The 19292-nt window shown below is 38.9% G+C and overlaps 1 protein-coding gene across 10 annotated transcripts in view; it reads right to left on the reverse strand.

The window, feature by feature from the left end:
- NBEA (neurobeachin) overlaps positions 1 to 19292 on the reverse strand; it is an 881590-nt gene that overhangs the window by 384998 nt on the left and 477300 nt on the right. For all 10 annotated transcript variants that reach the window (XM_050937106.1, XM_050937099.1, XM_050937102.1 and 7 more), the window contains 2 exons: positions 7920 to 8028; positions 3900 to 4066 (listed from right to left, as the gene is read on the reverse strand). In XM_050937106.1, coding sequence (XP_050793063.1) covers positions 3900 to 4066; positions 7920 to 8028 — 276 coding nt within the window. The remainder of the gene's footprint in view (positions 1 to 3899; positions 4067 to 7919; positions 8029 to 19292) is intronic.

The following is a 19292-nucleotide window of genomic DNA, read 5'->3' on the forward strand; positions in this document are numbered from 1 at the left end:
AAATGATTTCCAAAAATATACTATTTCTCTCATAGGTAAAGCAGAAAGGTTTTGTTGAGTAAATTAGTTCTCAGACCAGCAGTGCTAGGTTACATAATCTTTACCCATGCTTGTGGGAACATATTCCCTCTACTGTAGTTGTCAAGTAAATGCTTACTAATGTAAATTGCCTACAGTAAGAAGCTATGCAAAAGGTATTCTGAACTGTAATTCACTTCTGATTTTATGGCTACTTTTTATGCTTATCATTGTCTACTCTTTGTAGAGTGCAATTAGCATAACAGAAATGTTTTATGTAGTATATTATAGAATTTATCCACACTTATTCTTGTTTTTCAGACCTTTCAAAGACAGATTATGTTAATATATGCAAAATTCATACTTTGTAAATACTACAAAAGTTCACTCAATCTTGAAGCATCAAACTTCAAAAGCAATTTGTCTAGGCTTTTCTTATCCTATTCTTTGGAAATCTTGTCTGCCCTTTCTGAACCCTAAGACAGCAGTCATTCATTGTTCACATTTTTTCCTCATGGTGCTTCCAGCATTCAACCTCATTCTGTGTTCTATTATAAAAAAAGACAGCTAACACTGTGGCATCCCAAGAATAAGCATATCAACCATTGGTGGTTGCTTTCTCCAAAGGCAGCATATGCAGGGGTACAAAAACTGGGAAGATGTAAGGTAAGAAGAATGTATTATACTGGATTCCAAACACAATAAAACTTCTATCTATTCTACATCTGACACACATACCATAAAAACAGATCTTACTTCCATACCAAAAACATTTGTGCTAAAGACCTTTAAAATAGTCTTTGGACATGTATCATACATACTAAACATGAGGCTAGCTTGGTTCTAGAGAATCCAAGCTTCTAGGAATCATACCCACTCCTTAAAAGCACTTCCTTACCCATCTAGATGCCAAACCTCTTGGATCTTACATAAGTTTTATTGTGTGGAACCAGTGGACAGGTTTTTTTTCACATGCTCCTTCTTGGGTCAATTGGCTACTCCCTATGTGTAGTGTCAGGGCCTCTTTCAAATTCAAAAGATCTTCAGGAAATAAGTTTTTCATTCTGCATTCAGAACTGGGGAAGAAACTTTTGAGAACTGAGGTCTAGACATCCCATAAACCATATTATGGTAACTAAGTATTTACCTGGCATGCCAGTTAAACTTGGGCAACTAGAGAGTATATTTGTGGAGTGCCTTGCTACCACGTAAAGGCTTATGGAGAGTTCTATGCCCCTATAGTCACTATAGAGGCACTGGCAGTGGAACATTTTCCCATATCTGCTGCCAGACTGGGAGGTGTCAAGTCCCTCCTGGTTCCCTAGTGACTATTATGGCTTTGAGGGAGGGGCAGTGACCCTTACCTGGTAAACCTAAAACTGTAGATTAGGGGAGCAATCACTTCTGCACACCAAAACCCAGGAAGAAATGGTAAATCACCTATCACTTCCAAGAAGACAACTGTCTCATGGCTTGTGGAGATGGTGGCCTACAGCTGTGCAAACAGCATCAGCTCAGATTTGTAACATCATTAACTTGAGTTGGTTTTCACAGAACTCAGCAGAACTGAAACACACCTCATTTTGAGCAGGGATTTTAATGGAAAACTTAAGGTCAATAAGCTCAAAATTACACCTTACTTTTAAAATAATATATAAACTGCTGTATGTTATTCTCACTAAAATCAGCATTTTTAGTTAAATAGGAAGCACCTTCCCAGTCACAGAAATATTAAGTCTAAATAGAAATGCAACATCTGTTTTTTCATTTCTTACTTGCACTTGTTGTGTTGATTCCTCCATTATCAGAGGTAAAAGTAAGCCGATACAGCCCGGTATGCAGTACCAGTTAAAAAAAGGTGCAGTAGTGTACCGGCAAATAAGTGGAGCATTCAGTACTGGTTTACTCTCACCTCGTTCGGCTGCATAACAAAAAGTTCGAACTCAAAGCTAATAAAAGCTTGGAAAGGGAAAACTCACTCTCACATTTGTTTGTTATTTCTCTCCCTCTCCTCCTTCAGCCAGGCTGCCCGACGTGGCTAGGCTCCACGTTCCCCTGACCATCCCACTCAGCAGGGGCTGCAGGGGTCCCTTCTAGCTTGTAGCAGGGGGACTGGCTGAGGGAGAAGCCTGCCCAGGTAGCCTGCTGCCTGCATAAGAACAGTTTAAATTTAGCTGTTCACCCCAGGGTCTGAACTGTGGGATTAGTGGTTATTTCTGGCATCCTTGTTAATTTCACTCTCAGTTGTTTTGGGGTGGGGATGACCAAAGCCAGGGTAGTTCTTCTCTGCTCCCTGGATGAGGCGATGTTCAATAATACAGATCGCCTAAAGAACTGCCCCAACTTTGGTCACTCCCCTCCCCAAACAACCAAGAGTGAAATTAACAAGGATGCCAGAAATAGCCCTGAAACATGAACAGTCAAGTTTAAACTGTTCCTATGCAGGCAGCAGGCTACCTGGGGAGGCTTCTCCCTCAGCCAGTCCCCCTGCTCCCTGCTACAAGCTAGAGGGGAGTCCTTGCAGCCCCTGCTGAGTGTGGGGGTTGAGGGAACATGGAGCTTAGCCATGTCGGGCAGCCTGGCTGGAGGAGGAGGAGGAGGGAGGACAAGGAGAAAAATGTGACAGTGAGTTTTCAGTTTTTCAGGCGTATTCCAATAGTAAAGTTTTATTACAGACAGTACTAGTAGTGGTAATAGTAGCTTTATTTTCTATATCTAAGTCATGTAATGGGAGGGATCCATGAAGTATGTAGGAGAGGTGGGTTGCTTGTGTTTGGACTGTATGGGTAAGAAATGTAATTTACTTCCACCCCTGGCCCTGGCCCTGGCCCTGCCCCTTCCATCTGAGGCCCCACCCCTTCTTGGAGGGTGCGGGGGGCAGAGTGGGACCCGTATCAGTAAGAGCTGTATTTTACTTTCACTCCTGTCCATTACATACTTGAAAATAAATTATACACATGCAAACATACTAACAGTAGGGTGAGAACAATATACACAGTGTTTATTAGATACCTTAACATTTATGGTTATATAATATTCATTACAAATCTAATTCTAATGAGGCTTAACTCTAAGTCCCTAGAACATATATTAGAACCTCATTTACTGTATTGTCAATTAAAGAACAGAACCAAATTTTCAAAATATGTCTTCAGAAGTGAGCATGCACTTTTCTCACACCCATCTTGGGCATGAGAAATTCTTGAGTACACATGTGCAAATGTTTGACTTGTGCATGCAGAGTTTGGTTGTACACACTAGATATTGACCTTTATGTTTGAATGTGAGGATAAAGATTTACCAGTGCATTATATCAAAGTATATATTGATTATTTATACAGAAATAGTTTGGTAGATAGGGCACTAGTCAGGTGAGCTGGGTTCCATTCCCTGTTCTAACACTGACCTTCCATGTGAGCTTAAACAAGTCATTTTGCCTCTCTGTGGCTCCTCTCACCCTTCATCTCTCTTTTCTATTTACATTGTTATGTTTTTGGGACTGGGACTGTCTCTCACTACCTGTTCATACAGCAAATAGCTCAATCCTGGTTGGGGTCTCTAGGCCCTACTGAAATACAAATAATAGTGCTACATGATGATCAACAAGCATAAGTATCTACAAATGATCTAAAACAAATTTTAATAAAATACTGTGTTGATGGGCTATGGAAAGCATTGCATCTGCACATCATGTACTAGAAGAGGAATCGCCACATAGGACGAATTTTGAGAAAATAAAAACAGATATAAAGATGACAAAAGTTCTCTTGAAATGATTCCCACCATCAGCACATCCAATTTTCAGATTGTATAGAAATGGCTGATGCATTTTAAATTTTGAAACAAATTTTTATAATTACACATTTATGATTACAGCTTACCTGTGAGAGACTGCTCCCCAAGCACCGTGTTTGTTTGTCAGGATATTCAGTATCTTCTGTTTCAGCTGATTGGCTGTAACATGATCACGATGTTTAGCAGCACTTATAAGGTGGTCACACATCTTTTCCTCCTCTCTTCTATCAGCAGCATATTGAGCACACTGTGACTAAAAATTAAAAAAAATAGTGAATAGTAAATAGAATAATTTAGGAAGTGCCTACAAGTTGCTTAGGAGTGATTTTCATATATCTAAAGTGTCCTTTCTACCTACATCTTAGTCACCTTTGTTCTCACCAAACTCAGCACTTCTAGGTAAATAAGAAGCACCTTACCATTCACAGAAATATGAAGTCTAAATGGAAACACAATATCCATTTTTACACTCCTTACTTGCACTGGTTGTGTTGATCCCTCCTCCAGGGGAAAATAAGAGCATTAATGCTATGTTAAGGTTTAGAAATTAAGCCATCAAAAGTGAGGAAATGCAGAATCCCAGTGAAAACACACTTAACTCTGCCTCTTTGTGCTTATGTCTTAAAATATGGCCTCTTTTTAGATCATTATAAATGATTTGCCAGTTAATACCTTATACAATACATTATACTCTGGAATTTCTTATTCAATATTGCATACAGAAAGCTTCAACACTATACCAGACAGACTTAGCTTGACTTTTAAGTGTCAGTAAGATTTACAAAACAAGATCTTAATAGTTCACAAGTTCCGTACTTTTATAATTATGGATCTTAAAGTGGATCTCCATTATCTTTGAAATTAAATGCCTATTTCCTTAATCTCCATATGTTACAACATGGAAAAAACACCACAAGTTACAGCTGGAAAAGGTGAAGAGGGAGAAAAAAAATACTTGAAACTGAAAACAAGGCTAGAAATAATTATTTGATCATGTTTTCAAAATCCATCTCAAGGAATTTCAATAATTACTGCCGTATCCGTTACAGACTGCTTGTGAAAAAGATTCCATTATCAAAACACTGTTAACTTTAGTTTCTAACACCTTCGTTCTCTTTGTAGCAAACAGAATTATACATTTCTCTACTTTATTCTCAAAGAGAGACTGAATTCAGATTCTCAATGCTCCTTTTAGTATGGATCTGTTCGAAAATCTGAATAGGGCAAATGTGTCTATGGCAATTAAAAAAAACAATATCACAGTTTTCTTACAGAGATATATCATAAAAAACTAGATTATTCTCAAATTATTTTGAATAAATTGTGTTGGTTATTTAATGTGTGCGCGTACAATTATCATTTCTGAATAAAATCCTTCATTTTGAATTAAGTGTTCTTAAGTTTAGGCATTTCACAACAATTGATTGTTTCTCATTTTAGAACAAATTCAACTAAGATTTAACACTACCTAAACAAAATACTACATCATATTTATTATACCAGTAGTTGCAATTAAGCTAACATTGTACTGGAGACATCTTATTGCATTTCATGAATTCAGGTGTGCATAGTTCTATACACTGTTTTTATTACAGAAAATAGCAGTACTTGGTAAGATTTTAACTATGTCCTTCATCTACTGTATTTAAAACTATTACTGAAAGGCATCTATTTCAGACTGGAATTACATTACTTTCAAGGGGTTAATTCATTTTTTCAATTTATCTTCATGTACAGGGAAGCACCAATTAGTACAATGATCTGCCTCAGTAATGAGGTTAATATTTCACCAGCTCATTGGACAGTAAAATTAAATTTTCATTTTTCTTCCTGAACAATTACAGAGGCTAACAAAATGAATGTTAACTGGAAGCAATCATTCCGGAAAAACTGGACTCTTTCAATAACAGCCATCGCCATAAGACAAAATTCACTAGTGTTAACTTTACAAACCCTTATGCTTACATCTACACACCCACATGCACCCACACTGTGTCACTATATAACTTTAGTCAAATAGTTGCATCAGTAATGATACAACTGAAATCTGAGAGGTAAAAGTGCGATTACTTGACTGGTAAAATACCCATTCACTTTTTTCCTGCAATGAACAATAATTAGCATGCTCAAAATAATCGAATATTTACAAAATAAATACATTTTATTTTATTAAACAATATTTTAACTGATTTATAATTTAAAATGTAGTAGATGGTAAAAAAAACTTTCCACACATCTTTTAAGTGAGATGCACGCTCATATGATATGATGCTTATGTAACATTATTACAACATCAATATGTAAAACTGTTTCAGACTCTAAGTACCATCTTATTTTAGGTATATCTAAGATTCATACTGGTACATTATTACATTTAATTTTTTTTTATTTTAATTACTTACAGATTTTATCTTGCCCATTTCAAACATATTTCTCAGGTTTTTCACAAGACAATAAGTATAATAAAAATGTTATAGAGAAATGTCTTGGTTTACTTACTAGAAAATAAGATTGACTTAAGGCTGTTCCTTTAGGGAATTTAGTTAATATTCTAAATCTTATTTGCTAACAGAAGCTGGAAGTTAATTGAATTTTCCCATTTTGTCTAGAGTTCTGACAGATCTTATACCTCAACATATTCTTCAAAGAGCAGATAACTCAATCTTCTATTGTCATTTTAGGTTACTGTATGATGCCCTGATAAATATCAAATGTTATTTATTGTTGAGGCAATATGAAACTTCACTCTGACATACACTTAATTGTAAATGTGATTTTACCTAAGCTCAAAATATCCAGTATATGTTTGGTAATAAAGTTGTTGCAATCCCATCTGACAAGTGTCTGCTGTCTGGCCTGACAAAATGAAGTTAAGGTTATATGTATTCAAAATGACAACAAGATATCTCTGTGTCTTACATTTTTCAGCTAGGTCAAGGAGCACAAGAACTAGTACATCAAAGTGTAGGTTTTAGAGAGCTGCTTCGATGAGATAAAAACCTCATCAAAATTGAGATTACTGGCTTCTATGTCTTGCCACAAGGTGTTTGTTGGCATTCCCAGGCAGATGAATATGTTCATACAGCTATTTATTATCTTCAAGGCTACCATATCAATCAAACCTAATTCTAATGCCATACCACCCAAACATTAAAACATGCTTTTGTGTATTACTGTATTTTATATATGAGCATACAGACACACAAACATATACACATAGGCAAAACCAGGAATAATCAAAAATTTTAATATTGAAATACCATAGATAAGCTTTTTTAATATCAAAAGTTCAAACATTCATTTAAATACACTTATAATAGTCTAATATTTGTACAGTATTTTGCTACAGAATACTTTCCAACACTATAGCTGGGGTTATATGCTACATTCCTTACTGAAGAAATGAATGATTCACTATGTACTACTTCTGTTAGTAAGGATTATTCACATTAGTAAGAGTTACAGAATCCAGCTCCTGCTTTTCATCTTCCAAAATTAAAGACAAAAGACATTTCAAATATTATCCTATCTCCAGTAATTAATTATTCTTATTAGCTTAGCAAGTAGGAAAGATACTTAGTATCTTCCAATTTATAAATTATACCTGGTAAATAAGATGAAAAAGTACTAGAAAGCATTGGTATTGGTACTGAAAATACTATACTATTTACATCAATATTTATTATTTTTCATAAAGCACCTCAAGTGTGCTAGCCTTTAGTTTTAATTATACACAAAACTCACATTCTATTGATAAAATCCAGCAAAAATAATTTCACTGTTAAATGCTGTTTGTTTTACTACTTGCAGTAAAATCAGACAAGTTCTTCGTGAACCTTAAAGATCTGCCATATTAAGTTAGTAGGTATTCTGATTAAGGGGCTTCTTCAAGCTGTAAATATTTTCATGCATTTCAGTGAGGGGATGAGAAGATAAACTAGTTCCTTGTGTTTGACATTTACCACAGCTTTTAAAAATTGGCTTTCAAATGCCTTCAATGTAAATTTCATTCTCTCGGAAAAAAAAACTTTATTGTATGAGGTTACAGTCTAAGTGATGGCTGAGTGAAAATAGAAAAGCAGGAATTCATCAAGTCTTGAGCTTACCTCAAATTCGGCGTGTTTGTGTACATCTTCAGCTCTTTGTCGGTTCAAAATAAACTCCGCCTCATTCGCAACACGCACGATGTGGTCTTTCATTGCATGACATAATAATCTAAAACAAAATAAAACACTTGAAATCCATCTTTATATTTAACTTTCTTCAAATACATTCTTTCAATAAGCTTGCCTTAGAATGGAAAAGTTGAACATTTACCAAATGAAATATAATTGCTAAATTAGTTTACATTAATCATTTTACTTTTTCAGAAGAGTTCATTGTAATTTCATGTATTTGGGAAAACACAGAAAACTCTCTACAGTGAAAGAGGCCTTATGCAGTGAGTTTAGTATCAGCTAGCTAACTAAAGGAAACACTGCTTACAGAAGTGTTGTACTTTGGACCTGCTTATAGTGAGACTGCAGCCACAAATATAGCATGAATATAGGAACATTTTTTATTGGAACAACTGCTTAACTGTTACTGGTATTTCATCTAGCTAACTAAAATTTGAATGCCCACAGTACATATAAGATGCAATGTCTTTTTATATTTATGTATAACAGCAGCAAAAATCAAAGAAACGCAAAGAAAAAAATGCACATGCTATAACTGGAACGATTTGAATGCACCATTATTAAAATACCAGTATTGCCAAAAATAAAATATTCAAAAATCATGAGACTCATACCATAAAAACAGATTCTTAATAAATACATAAATCATTTTGGATTTTTTCCAATTTGCTTTTGGTTTTTGAACCTTTTGTGTGAACTCAGGTCATATTTTAAAGCTTCTCTTTTCATCCAAGAGGGCTAGAAACTCACTTTTTACAAATACGAAAGCTATGATTAAATGAAAACAGATTTTCTCATAATCAGAGGTTTCCAGTAGCTAGGGATTTAAGAAAAATATAATGAGACTCATGATAAAATTGCAAGAATTGGCAACACTACATGACATAATAATTGAAAAAAACTAGATTGAGAGCTCTTTTTCAAAAATGACTATGCTCTCTCTCCTTCTATTATGGTTAGATTAATAGATTCATAGACTCTAGGACTGGAAGGGACCTCGAGAGGTCATCGAGTCAAGTCCCCTGCCCTCATAGCAGGACCAAATACTGTCTGGACCATCCCTGATAGACAGGCTCTTCCCATTCTGTATGTGTGAAACTGATTGTTCCTTCCTAAGTGGAGCACTTCGCATTTGTCTTTATTAAACTTCATCCGGTTTACCTCAGACCATTTCTCCAATTTGTCCAGATCATTTTGAATTTTGACCCTGTCCTCCAAAGCAGTTAGGACAAGCTCTTTGGGTGGGAATTTCAGAAGTGCTCAATAATGGCCTAATTTTGCTCTCATTGAAGGCAATGAGAGTTTTGTATATTTGTCCCATGGGACTTAGGTTTCTTGAGATTTTTGAAAATCTCATTAGGTGCCTATTTGCATCTTTAGGTGCCTAAATATCTTTAAAAACTAGCCCTGAGTGAACAGAGAGCAGTGAGATTTATTCATGTTTATTACTACATTAGTATTTTTAAATTTATAAAAAGGAGGCTGTGTCTCAGTTTTATGAGACTCCTGGAGAGGGAAAGAGGCTCAAGGGAACTGCATCAGGGGATAGGTCAGTGATACTTTACCAGAGATTTCTGAAAAACAGAATTGTGTTTAAAGTTTGTTGCCATTTCTATTCAAGAAAACAGGACTTTGTACAGTTAATAAAAAAACTATGAAAATACTTTACTTAGTGTCACTGATTTCTGCTTCAAACAGGAAACCGGCCTAAAAAGCCCCCAAATACGCTTCCATTCAGCAAAGAGGTGGAAGCAACATCATTATCGCTATCGTGTCTGAATTAAATTACAGTCTGCTAGCTCTTATCCAATCCCAAATTCATGTTGACACTGTGGATTTCATTCAGTTATTCTAGCTGGGTCAGATGTCATGGAGATGAAGAGTTGTGTGTCATCATCATATTAAATATACTGCAGTGCTTACCACACCAGCTGCCTCATGTATGACTTGAACAAGAGAGGTGACAATGTAGGGGAGTCTTCTCAGGGGCATCATTTGCTATGGAGCAGTTGCCCCCTCACAACCCCAAACTTTTCATAGCACCCTGGTAACCAGGCTGTGGTGTCTCCCCCAAGCCTGCAGGGAGTGCTGTTGAGCAGGTTGGGGTAGGTCACCTAATCCTTACATTGTCAGTGCTGGCGTCTCCCTCCCCCAGCTGCACAGGAAGCAGCAGCAGTCGTCTGGACCAGAACAAATTACAGAATGAGCCATGTCCTGATCCAAGACCTGTGTCAGCCATTGGTGAGACACCCACCCTGGCTCACTCTTTGCCCACATCACCTCTCTGCTCCCCTCCCACTCCCCGCAGCAGGTGGAGAAGGGAGAGAGAAGCAAGTATGCCCCCAGACCCCCAAACTTTTCTGAAATAACGTCCCTGACTCCTGTGGCATTAGTATAATTGCTTGCAATTACTATTTGACGTCGCTTATAAAGATAGCAATGTAGCTGGTGTGGTTCAGGGATCCACTGGTATCAAGAGAGCTGGGGTTGCATAAGGTTTTACAGGAATCACCTGGGTCTGATATCTGCATAATAGGTCGCTGAAAAGTGGCATGTGAAGTCTCTACTGAGAGCTGGTAGCCCACTGGTCATCATAATGATTGTAAAATATATGGATAGATATTTAAGGAGTTATGTATCTGTACTGAAAATTATGTTCTTAAGGTCTTGGAGTTAAGGCAGGTCACCAGGCGGTGACATACCTCAGAGCTGTTCCATTCAGGCAGAGGGTAACAGACACCTATCTCCCTGTCTGGTCATTGGTATATTACATACCTCACCCAACATCACTATTTCCAGACTGAACCTTGTGCCAACTAAGTGACTGTGGAATATAGAAGAGAGGAAATCTACAGGAAGAAACAGTCAGCAAGGGGTGTCCTGTTTATGAAGTATACCTTGGAGTACAAAGAGATACGACTACTTCACCTAAAAGGCAAACGGACAGCGTACTTGTCTCATGAAAAAACACTCACAGTCAGGTGGGCTGTAAAGCACTGCAAGGATTTAGGTGAGCAATAGCCAACTCTACTAGACACGAGAGGATCTTGTTAATTAAGACAAGGCTCTAGAATGTGTATTATGATTTTATTTTACATATAATCATTTGTTTTCAATATTTGTACTTGCTACTATTTGAATCTCTATTATTTGTTAAATAAACTTATACTTGATTTCTCCATAAACAAATCTAATTGCTGTGAGTCCAGGGGAGTGGTGACCTGAGGTGGAAAGCAGGGTTGTAACTGTTTCTTTGGAAGTAGCATATTGATAAATGCTGAGATTGTCCAATTAAACAGGAGATGGGCACTCCAGGGAGATGATCAGAGGGCTCAGATGTTGAACAGTGCCTATCACTACCCTGTAGAATGACAGCATCTCCTGCGAGGCCTAGAGGGGAGTGCTTGTGTTGCCCATGGCCAGTGGAATCAGGCAGCTGACACAAGACAGGGACAGACAAGGCTTCCTCATGCTAAGGGCAAGTGGTAGTGAGGTGCCTCATAACCCTGGGTTCCCCCAGGAAGCATCACAGCGGGATTCTAAGATTGTCCACAAATAGAAAAAATTAAATTGCATCATAAACAGCATCAAAGGCTGCCAACAGATCAAAAGTCATCAGTGCCTTCGTCCGCTGCTAGCAAGAGATGATAATTAATGCACCCACAGCTCATATACAAATGTAAGCAATGCAGTTTGTACCCCATATATAGACCTGTCACCAGACTGACCAGGGTCAAAGGAAGTCTGAAGAATAAAGATGCTGCCAGAAGTTGCCCTAATGTAATCTTTTTGGTGACTTTAACCAAAAATGGGAGATGGGATGCTTGTAGGGAGTTACACAGATTATCAGCATCAAAAGTAAATTTACTGTGCATCTGGCCTGCAATGGCTTCTTTAAAAACTGAAGGAAAGGTGCCCTCCTCCTCCTCTCCTCTTCCTGCTAGAAAAACTTACAATATCCCTTATAAGGGAACCAGATATTTATGGTGTCTTTTACAGTCCAGGAAGGACAAGTATCAAAACCACACGTTGTAGCATGAAATTGCCCCATCATCATCATATCCTCTATGAATAATACCACATGAAATTTAAGCAGAGAAATCATGACATTTGTATCCCCCAAGACACTATTCTGTGTCCATGGCAGTAGATAGTTCAGTCCAAATTCAAGCAATCTTGTCCGCAAAGTAACATGAACACTCTTTTACAGCAAGAAAAATATGACAGCAATCAGGTGAAGACAGCAATACAAATGCTTCAGGGTTTAAACCTCATGCTTCAGATTTAAGATGATCTCTAAGTATTAATGATCAGGATGAAACCTAGTGTGTGCATGGGAGGAGGCAGATTATCCCACATGTACCAACTGTGGGGTTCTTACATCTTCCTTTGAAGCATCTGGTATGGGATGCTGGATTAGATGACCCTTGTCTCAGATTCAGTATTGCAGTTTCTGTGTTCCTATGGTGTAAGGAAGCCTTAATATAAATGAGAACCAAGGCCTCTATCTGTGCAGGATTCTGACTCTTAAGAGTAAGTAGAGCTTGCAGAGGGGAGGGAAGAGGCATGTCGCAATATAGAAAGGACTATGATAAAACATAACAAAAAGCAGTTCCAAAAGTCACTAACATAAAAACTGATTTTCGTAAATGAAAAGAGCCTAATAGGAGTAAATGGACAAAGTCTCCAGGAGTTGCCATCTCTCAACTGTTAACTTTCAGAAATATACAATCCTAAAAGAAACAAAACTCTAGGAGAGTTTGGGCACCTTGAAACCAGGTACTCCAGTATCAAGAGACCAAGCTAGGCTGGTCTTGAGATGCTTCATATGTTTATAGGCAGTGGTGTGTGGTTTCCTTATATACGTCATAAATTGGAATATCCCTTAAGGCTATCAAATGCAGTACTTCTGCCTCAGATAGTATGAGTCATGAAATGACCTGTAAAAAAGGTCTGCCAGCTCTTAGTATGATAGGAAGAAATACAGTTGAACAGCTAGTTATACATGATCACCTTTGTGACAAAAGTGCCCATTGAGAAGATGTCAAATAAAATGAAAGAATCTAGTAAACCTTCTAAGGACTTTAGTCTGCTCCAAGTAGAAATCAAAAGAAATTTTAACATTGAAAAACCTTATCAGGAAGGGAATCTGAGCACAGGAAAATGTTGGCAGGATGATAGGCTCATTAGGATGAAAATATATCTCCAACTTAAAGAGTCTATAGCTTGCTTGTAAAATCTAGTCTAAGGTGATTCATTCACTAGAGTCAGAAACTCATTCACACTGCAAGCGAATTGTCACCAGGCAAATGAACTACATTTAAGAAACCTGAACTCACACCTTTTACATCATAGAAGAAGTTGTGATTGCTTTATTTCCCAGGCTGGGCATCCATTCCAAAGGCATCAGTTTTCACTTACGTACCATCAGCATCAAAGACCACCTGTACCTGATGCCCTCCCAAGTCAATGCCATGTACATCTTCTGACTTTTCTCCTGAGGAAGCGATTCAGCCAAGGTATGAGTCTCCTTCCTAAATTTACCTATCCTAGCCAACTTCCAGAGTAGATGTCATCTTTTGCTGCTGCTCTATTGTGAAGCGGCTATCTGAGGTCTCAGGTGAGTTTGTCTCATTACCAGTGTGCAAACAGCTTTGATCTCAGCAGGATGGAAGTCAATCCTACCTTGGTAATCATCAACACTAACTGTGCCATGACCATCACCTAGGCTCTGAGGGTCTTGGTGTCAAGAGGGTGATGAATCTGACTTTCTAGTCATGTTTGTACAAAGGCAAATAAGCGCTGCTCTGCCAACTTGAATACATTTAACTTATTTAAATATCCTTTAACCCAGTGGTCCCCAAACTTTTTACTTTGTACTCCACCTTACCCCTTACTGAGATGGGTGATGTGGACAGGGGTAAAGGGTGCCAAGGCTGGGGCAACAGCTAGGGGTGGGTGCAGAACCCAGGCATGGTGCCAAGACCCTGGGCACAGGGCCAGCATCCAGGACCCCAATTGGAGGGCTGGGGCCAGAAGCAGAGCAGGATGGTGCTCCCTCCCTGCCCTCCATGGGGGCTGCCCCCTCCAAATGTTCCTCACCCCCCCACAAGGGGGCACGCTCCACAGACTGGGGACCTCTGCTTTAACCTGTACTTTCCACATTGTGGTTTACGGTAATATTAAGCATTTTGTCTCAATTTGCCTTTTTAGTGAAGACTGAAGCAAAATGGGCATTAAACACCTCAGTCTTCTTGATGTCATCAGGTATTAACACTCCTTCTCTGCGAAGTAATGGACCTACATTTCCCTTTATTTTTCTTTTGCTCATATTGTATTTACAGAACTTATTACCTTTTATGTACCTCGTTAGGTGAAATTCATTTTGTGCCTTAGCCTGATTTTGTCCTACATGCTTATGGTATTCTTTTGTATTCATCCTTAGTAATCTGTCCATGTTTCTATACTTTTTGTAGAATTCCTTCTTTGATTTTCAGGTAATTAAAGAGCTCCCAATGGCGCTACATTGGCCGCTTATTAGCCTTCCTACCTTTCCTTTGCATGAGGGTAGTTTGCTATTGTGCCTTTAATATTGCCTCTGAGAAACTGACAGCTCTCTTGAACTCCTTTTTTTCTTAGATTTTCTTCTTATGGCACCTTATCTACCAGTTCTCTGACTTCGCTAAAGTTTTCTATTTTGAAATTCACTGTCTTTATCCTGCAGTTCTGCCTACTTCCTTTCCTCAGGATAATGAAACTGTTTCATGATCACTTTCACCCAAATTGGTTCCAACTAATTCCTCTCTGTTAATCAGAATCAAGCCTAATGTCTAAAATTTGTAGACAGTTAGGTCCACTTCAAGTCATAATTTAGGTAGCTATTGTTTAATCCTTCTTCATAAATTAATTATTCTAACCTCCTAAACCTGTTGCTCTTCTTTGAATTTCTAGTGTGTTAATATCTTCCCAGTAAAAAGATGAGCCGAATTGAGTACAATATTCCTGGAGACAGAGAGCGAGAGAGCGAGAAAGAGAGACAGACTATTGCCTCTCTGTTCCATGGCATGGTGGCTATCTGCACTGAGCATAACACCGTGCAGGCTGTTTAGTGTAAGTCCTTGCTTTTACTAAGGACAAGGATGTGACAGAGTTGGATATATCTATATCAAATTGTGAACTCCATTTTTTAAGGTGAACTCCATTTGCATTATGTGCTGAACACAGGTCTAAACTTTCTGGAGGCAACTTACTGAATTACATTTCAGATAGCTGCTCTACCGAGGAAAGAGGCTTAACTAGTATGTTGAAGACATCAATACAGTAATCTGAGGTTGTCAGCTTTGAATGATTCAACTACTGACCCATGGATCAATGGGTTTTCTACAGAGAGGTGGATGAAGCCTAAAAGGGGGTGGTGGAAAGGGGTCACCATCAGAACTGAAAGCCTTGCAAGAACAAGAGGGCAGGAGGAACTCCGCCCAGCCTGAAATGTCAGCAGACTCTGACTCACAGAAGGGGTGAGATAGACTCAGGGAGGATGCGTCTCATGACTCTGTTGTTTTACAAAGAGCTGTAACACTCAAGTGCTTTTAAATGTAAAGTCACTGTGGTTAAGAAATTCCTTTGCTGAGTCTGTGTTCCTTGCTTTCCTGCCAAGTTGACCCTGAGGAGGTTAAACTAGAAACCCAAAGAGCCCACAGCCTTGGCTGAACTCTGGGAAAATGTATGCAAGTGACTGGGGCACTTCGGAAGTCTGGTGTGCTTGTTTCGGGTGCTAGAACCACTGGATTACAGATCCCATAGCCCAAGAAAGGACTCGGGCAAGCGATATGAGCCAGGGAGTGAGCCTTAGAGTCCCAGAGCTAGAAACAGTGAATAAACTTTGCTCAAACTCCATTGACTTGGCAGGATGTAGGACCATGTGGTTGAACTACTCACAAGAGAAGGCGTCCATATTGGGTCAAGTTGCAACAGTCGTCATTAATCCCTCCTACCCAAATGATGTCTTCAGATATGAATTTTCACATTCATCAATTTTCTTTTTTAGTTTCACTATGTTACAGTCAGCACTTGCAAGCAAACATCTTGCATAGAATAGAAGTGAAGAGAACTCTTAGTTTTTTTATATTGCTGGATAAAATAGTCATGATTATAGAATCATAGAATCATAGATTATTAGGGTTGGAAGGGACCTCAGGAGATCATCTAGTCCAACCCCCTGCTCAAAGCAGGACCAATCCCCAAATGGCCCCCTCAAGGATTGAACTCACTTATGTCCCCCAATCTGTCTGGATTCTCCGGATAAGTAAAAAAGGCAGCCTATTCTTAAATAGCAACAGTCAAAATGTATTACAGAATGCACATTTGATATAGTTTAGCTAAGATCCCACTCCCTGTCCCCATTCCTGAAGACCTGCCTGCTTACTTGTCCAGAGGAACAGATGTATTTTCATCAGATGCTCATTGCTGAGATCTGCCAAGATGCAACTTAGACAAACTTTGGAGCTTACACAGAGCTCTGTGTAAGCTTGAAAGCTTTTGTATCTCTCAAACAGAAGCTGGCCCAATAAAAGACATTTCCTCACCCCACCTTGTATCTCTAATCTCATCTCTAAACAGTAAGTCCACAACAAACTTGATACACAGCTCTGTCCTTTGCAACATACAACAACGCTAACATCATCAAGCTAGCCCAGTGCTTGGGCAACCTCAGCTCATGGATGAAGAAGAGCAGCCTGAAGCTAAACCCAACCAAGACCGTGATTACGCTGGTTGCCAGAGAAAAACATTTTAAGGAATTTGGAGCCATCATGCAGTCTCCTCTGCTTTGAAATGCCAATACACAATTAGTCAATTTGACGATTCTTAGATTTTCCATTTGTGGAAGAAATTCCACACCTTCTGTGCATTGTCTAAATGCAGTTAAATGCAGTCCAATGTGTCCTGGGATTCTGGCTTCTCTGCACTCCTTTCATTGGTTTGTCAATCAAGTCTTTGTTTGGGATGTCACAAGTGATTCAAGCCCGTAAGTGCTGGCATCCTTTCTATTGGCCTGTAATGTTGGCATGTGTATCCAGAAATGCGTCCTGTATTTGAGTTGGGAGGGTGGCAGTAAATTGAGATCTTGTATCAGCAGGTCCAGAGAAACCAGAATCTTCTTGTACTCCCGGACCACAGCAGTGTCTCACTTGATGTTGACAGGTGTAATGACCATCAAAACTAGAAGCCACAATATTGGCGTTGATTTGAGAAAGCCACTAAACATTCCTAAGCGTGGCATTAATTTCAGTGTCAACAGATCAGCGTGTGGGCTGTTGAACCAAATTGGTGCACAATATTCCACTGTTGGCAAGAGCCTAGCTTGTATTGACGTTTGAAGTGCGCATCATATCCCCAGCATGTGCCAGCAAGTTTCTGGATGATGTTAACCCTTGTCTTTATCTTCTTTAGGTGGTGTCAAGGTGTTGGCTACAGCTCAGCGTCTGATTGCTGGTAACTCCAACGAACTGTGGATTGTGGACACACGAAAGAGGCAGACCACAAAAGTCCACTTTCAGTAGCACTTTGGCTTCATGGGTTTCTCAAGTGGAAGACAAATGTTTTTGAAGCATTGGTATTTCAAAGCTTGGCGACTGAAACCATCTCAAGTGTCTGGAGGCTGTTGTTCATGTCTTTTTTTGTGGCCTTCAGAGAGGACACTTGTGTTGTTAGTGCAATGTCATTTGCAGAGATGAATTTACAAGATGATGTGACTGGAATGTCTCTGGTATAGAGATTGAACAATGCAGGTACTAAAACATATCCCTGTGGGAGGCTGTTGTTCAATCTCCGTGATTTACTGGCAGATGTGCTAAAGTGTATGGTAAATCTTCTGTTATTCAGCAACTTGGTGATGAGTCTGATGGTTGATTCGCATGGGAAAGATAATGACAACTTCAGCATGAGACCTTTGTGCCATACAGTATTTTATTCAGAAAAAAAAGGTCTATGAATGCTGATGCTTGTAATTTTCACTGGTAATCAGATTCTATGTAGCTGGTTAAGGTCACTGCAGTTGCAGCCAGTTCTAAATCCAGCCTGCTCTTTGAGGACCAGTTGCTCCAGTGTCAGCTGTAACTTTAGAAGTAGGAGCTACTCCAACAGTTTATAGCAATTGGTAAGGAAGGAGATGAGCTGGTAGCTTTTTGGGTCAGTGACCTCTTTTCTGGGCTTAAAATGACTATAAACTTGACTACCTTCCACTCTTTTAGTATTATACTAACAGAGTGAATGTTGCCAAAGAAGCCTGCCAGCTGCTTTCTTGCCTTTGGACCAAGTTCTTCAAGAATTCTAGATACAGTCTGTCCATTCCTTCCTATTTTCTGGATTTAGTGTTGGAAAGACCCTTGGTTCACTTCATCTGCTATGTAGGGGACAGAAAGGGGTGAAGACATCAGGGTGCTGATTTACTGCACAGTAGAGTTGTTTGTGGACTTGGCATCTGATGTTTTAGTCATTGGCACAAGGGAGTTGGCAATTAACTGTGCAGAGACGGCATGTGCACTTAGTTGAGATAGTTTGTAGGCTGCTGGAGCCGTACTTCCTAGAAGACGGAGGAGCTTCCAGGCTTTGTGGCTTGACCCAGTGAAGTCAAGCACCATCACAGTTTCACACCACCTTCTTCTTCTTGCTGGGTTCAAAGACTCAAGTAATGGCATTGCAGTTCCAGGGCTTTTGTTGGCTTGATGTTGTTTGATATATCAAACAAGGAGTTGTGAAATCACCCAGGGTATATCTGAACCACTGAACAGTTGTGTCCCCTCAGTTCTCCAACCTAGGGTGCTTTTTACACTGCTTTGCTGTGTAAGCAACCACTCCTGGTCTGCTCTCACACAGCCTTCAGAATGTAAATTACTCCCAGTTTCATAGCATGGTTGCTATAGCCAGCCACTCATGGATTACAGTGCAGAGTAATACCAGCAAAATCTCCAGTCTCAGACTTTACCCCCAAAATGTGCATCTTTGTACTGCCCAGCACCCTCCTGGACAATACAAGTTCATATGAAATCAGTCATTTATTAATAGAAAATGATATGCACTAGCCTTGTTATCCCAAATGGAGTTTCCCAAACACTTCAAACACATTGGTTTAGATAAAACAATAAATTTAGTTTATTAACTACAGAAAGATAGATTAAGTGATTATAAGTAATGAGGCATAAAAGTCAGAACTGGTTACATTTATTGGGAAATGAAAGTAAAACACAACTAATACCTAACTTAATAAGTTAAATAAATTCAAAAGCAAAGGTCTTTCTCACC

The sequence above is a fragment of the Gopherus flavomarginatus genome, chromosome 1 (assembly GCF_025201925.1).
Source record: "Gopherus flavomarginatus isolate rGopFla2 chromosome 1, rGopFla2.mat.asm, whole genome shotgun sequence".
NCBI lineage: Eukaryota > Metazoa > Chordata > Testudines > Testudinidae > Gopherus > Gopherus flavomarginatus.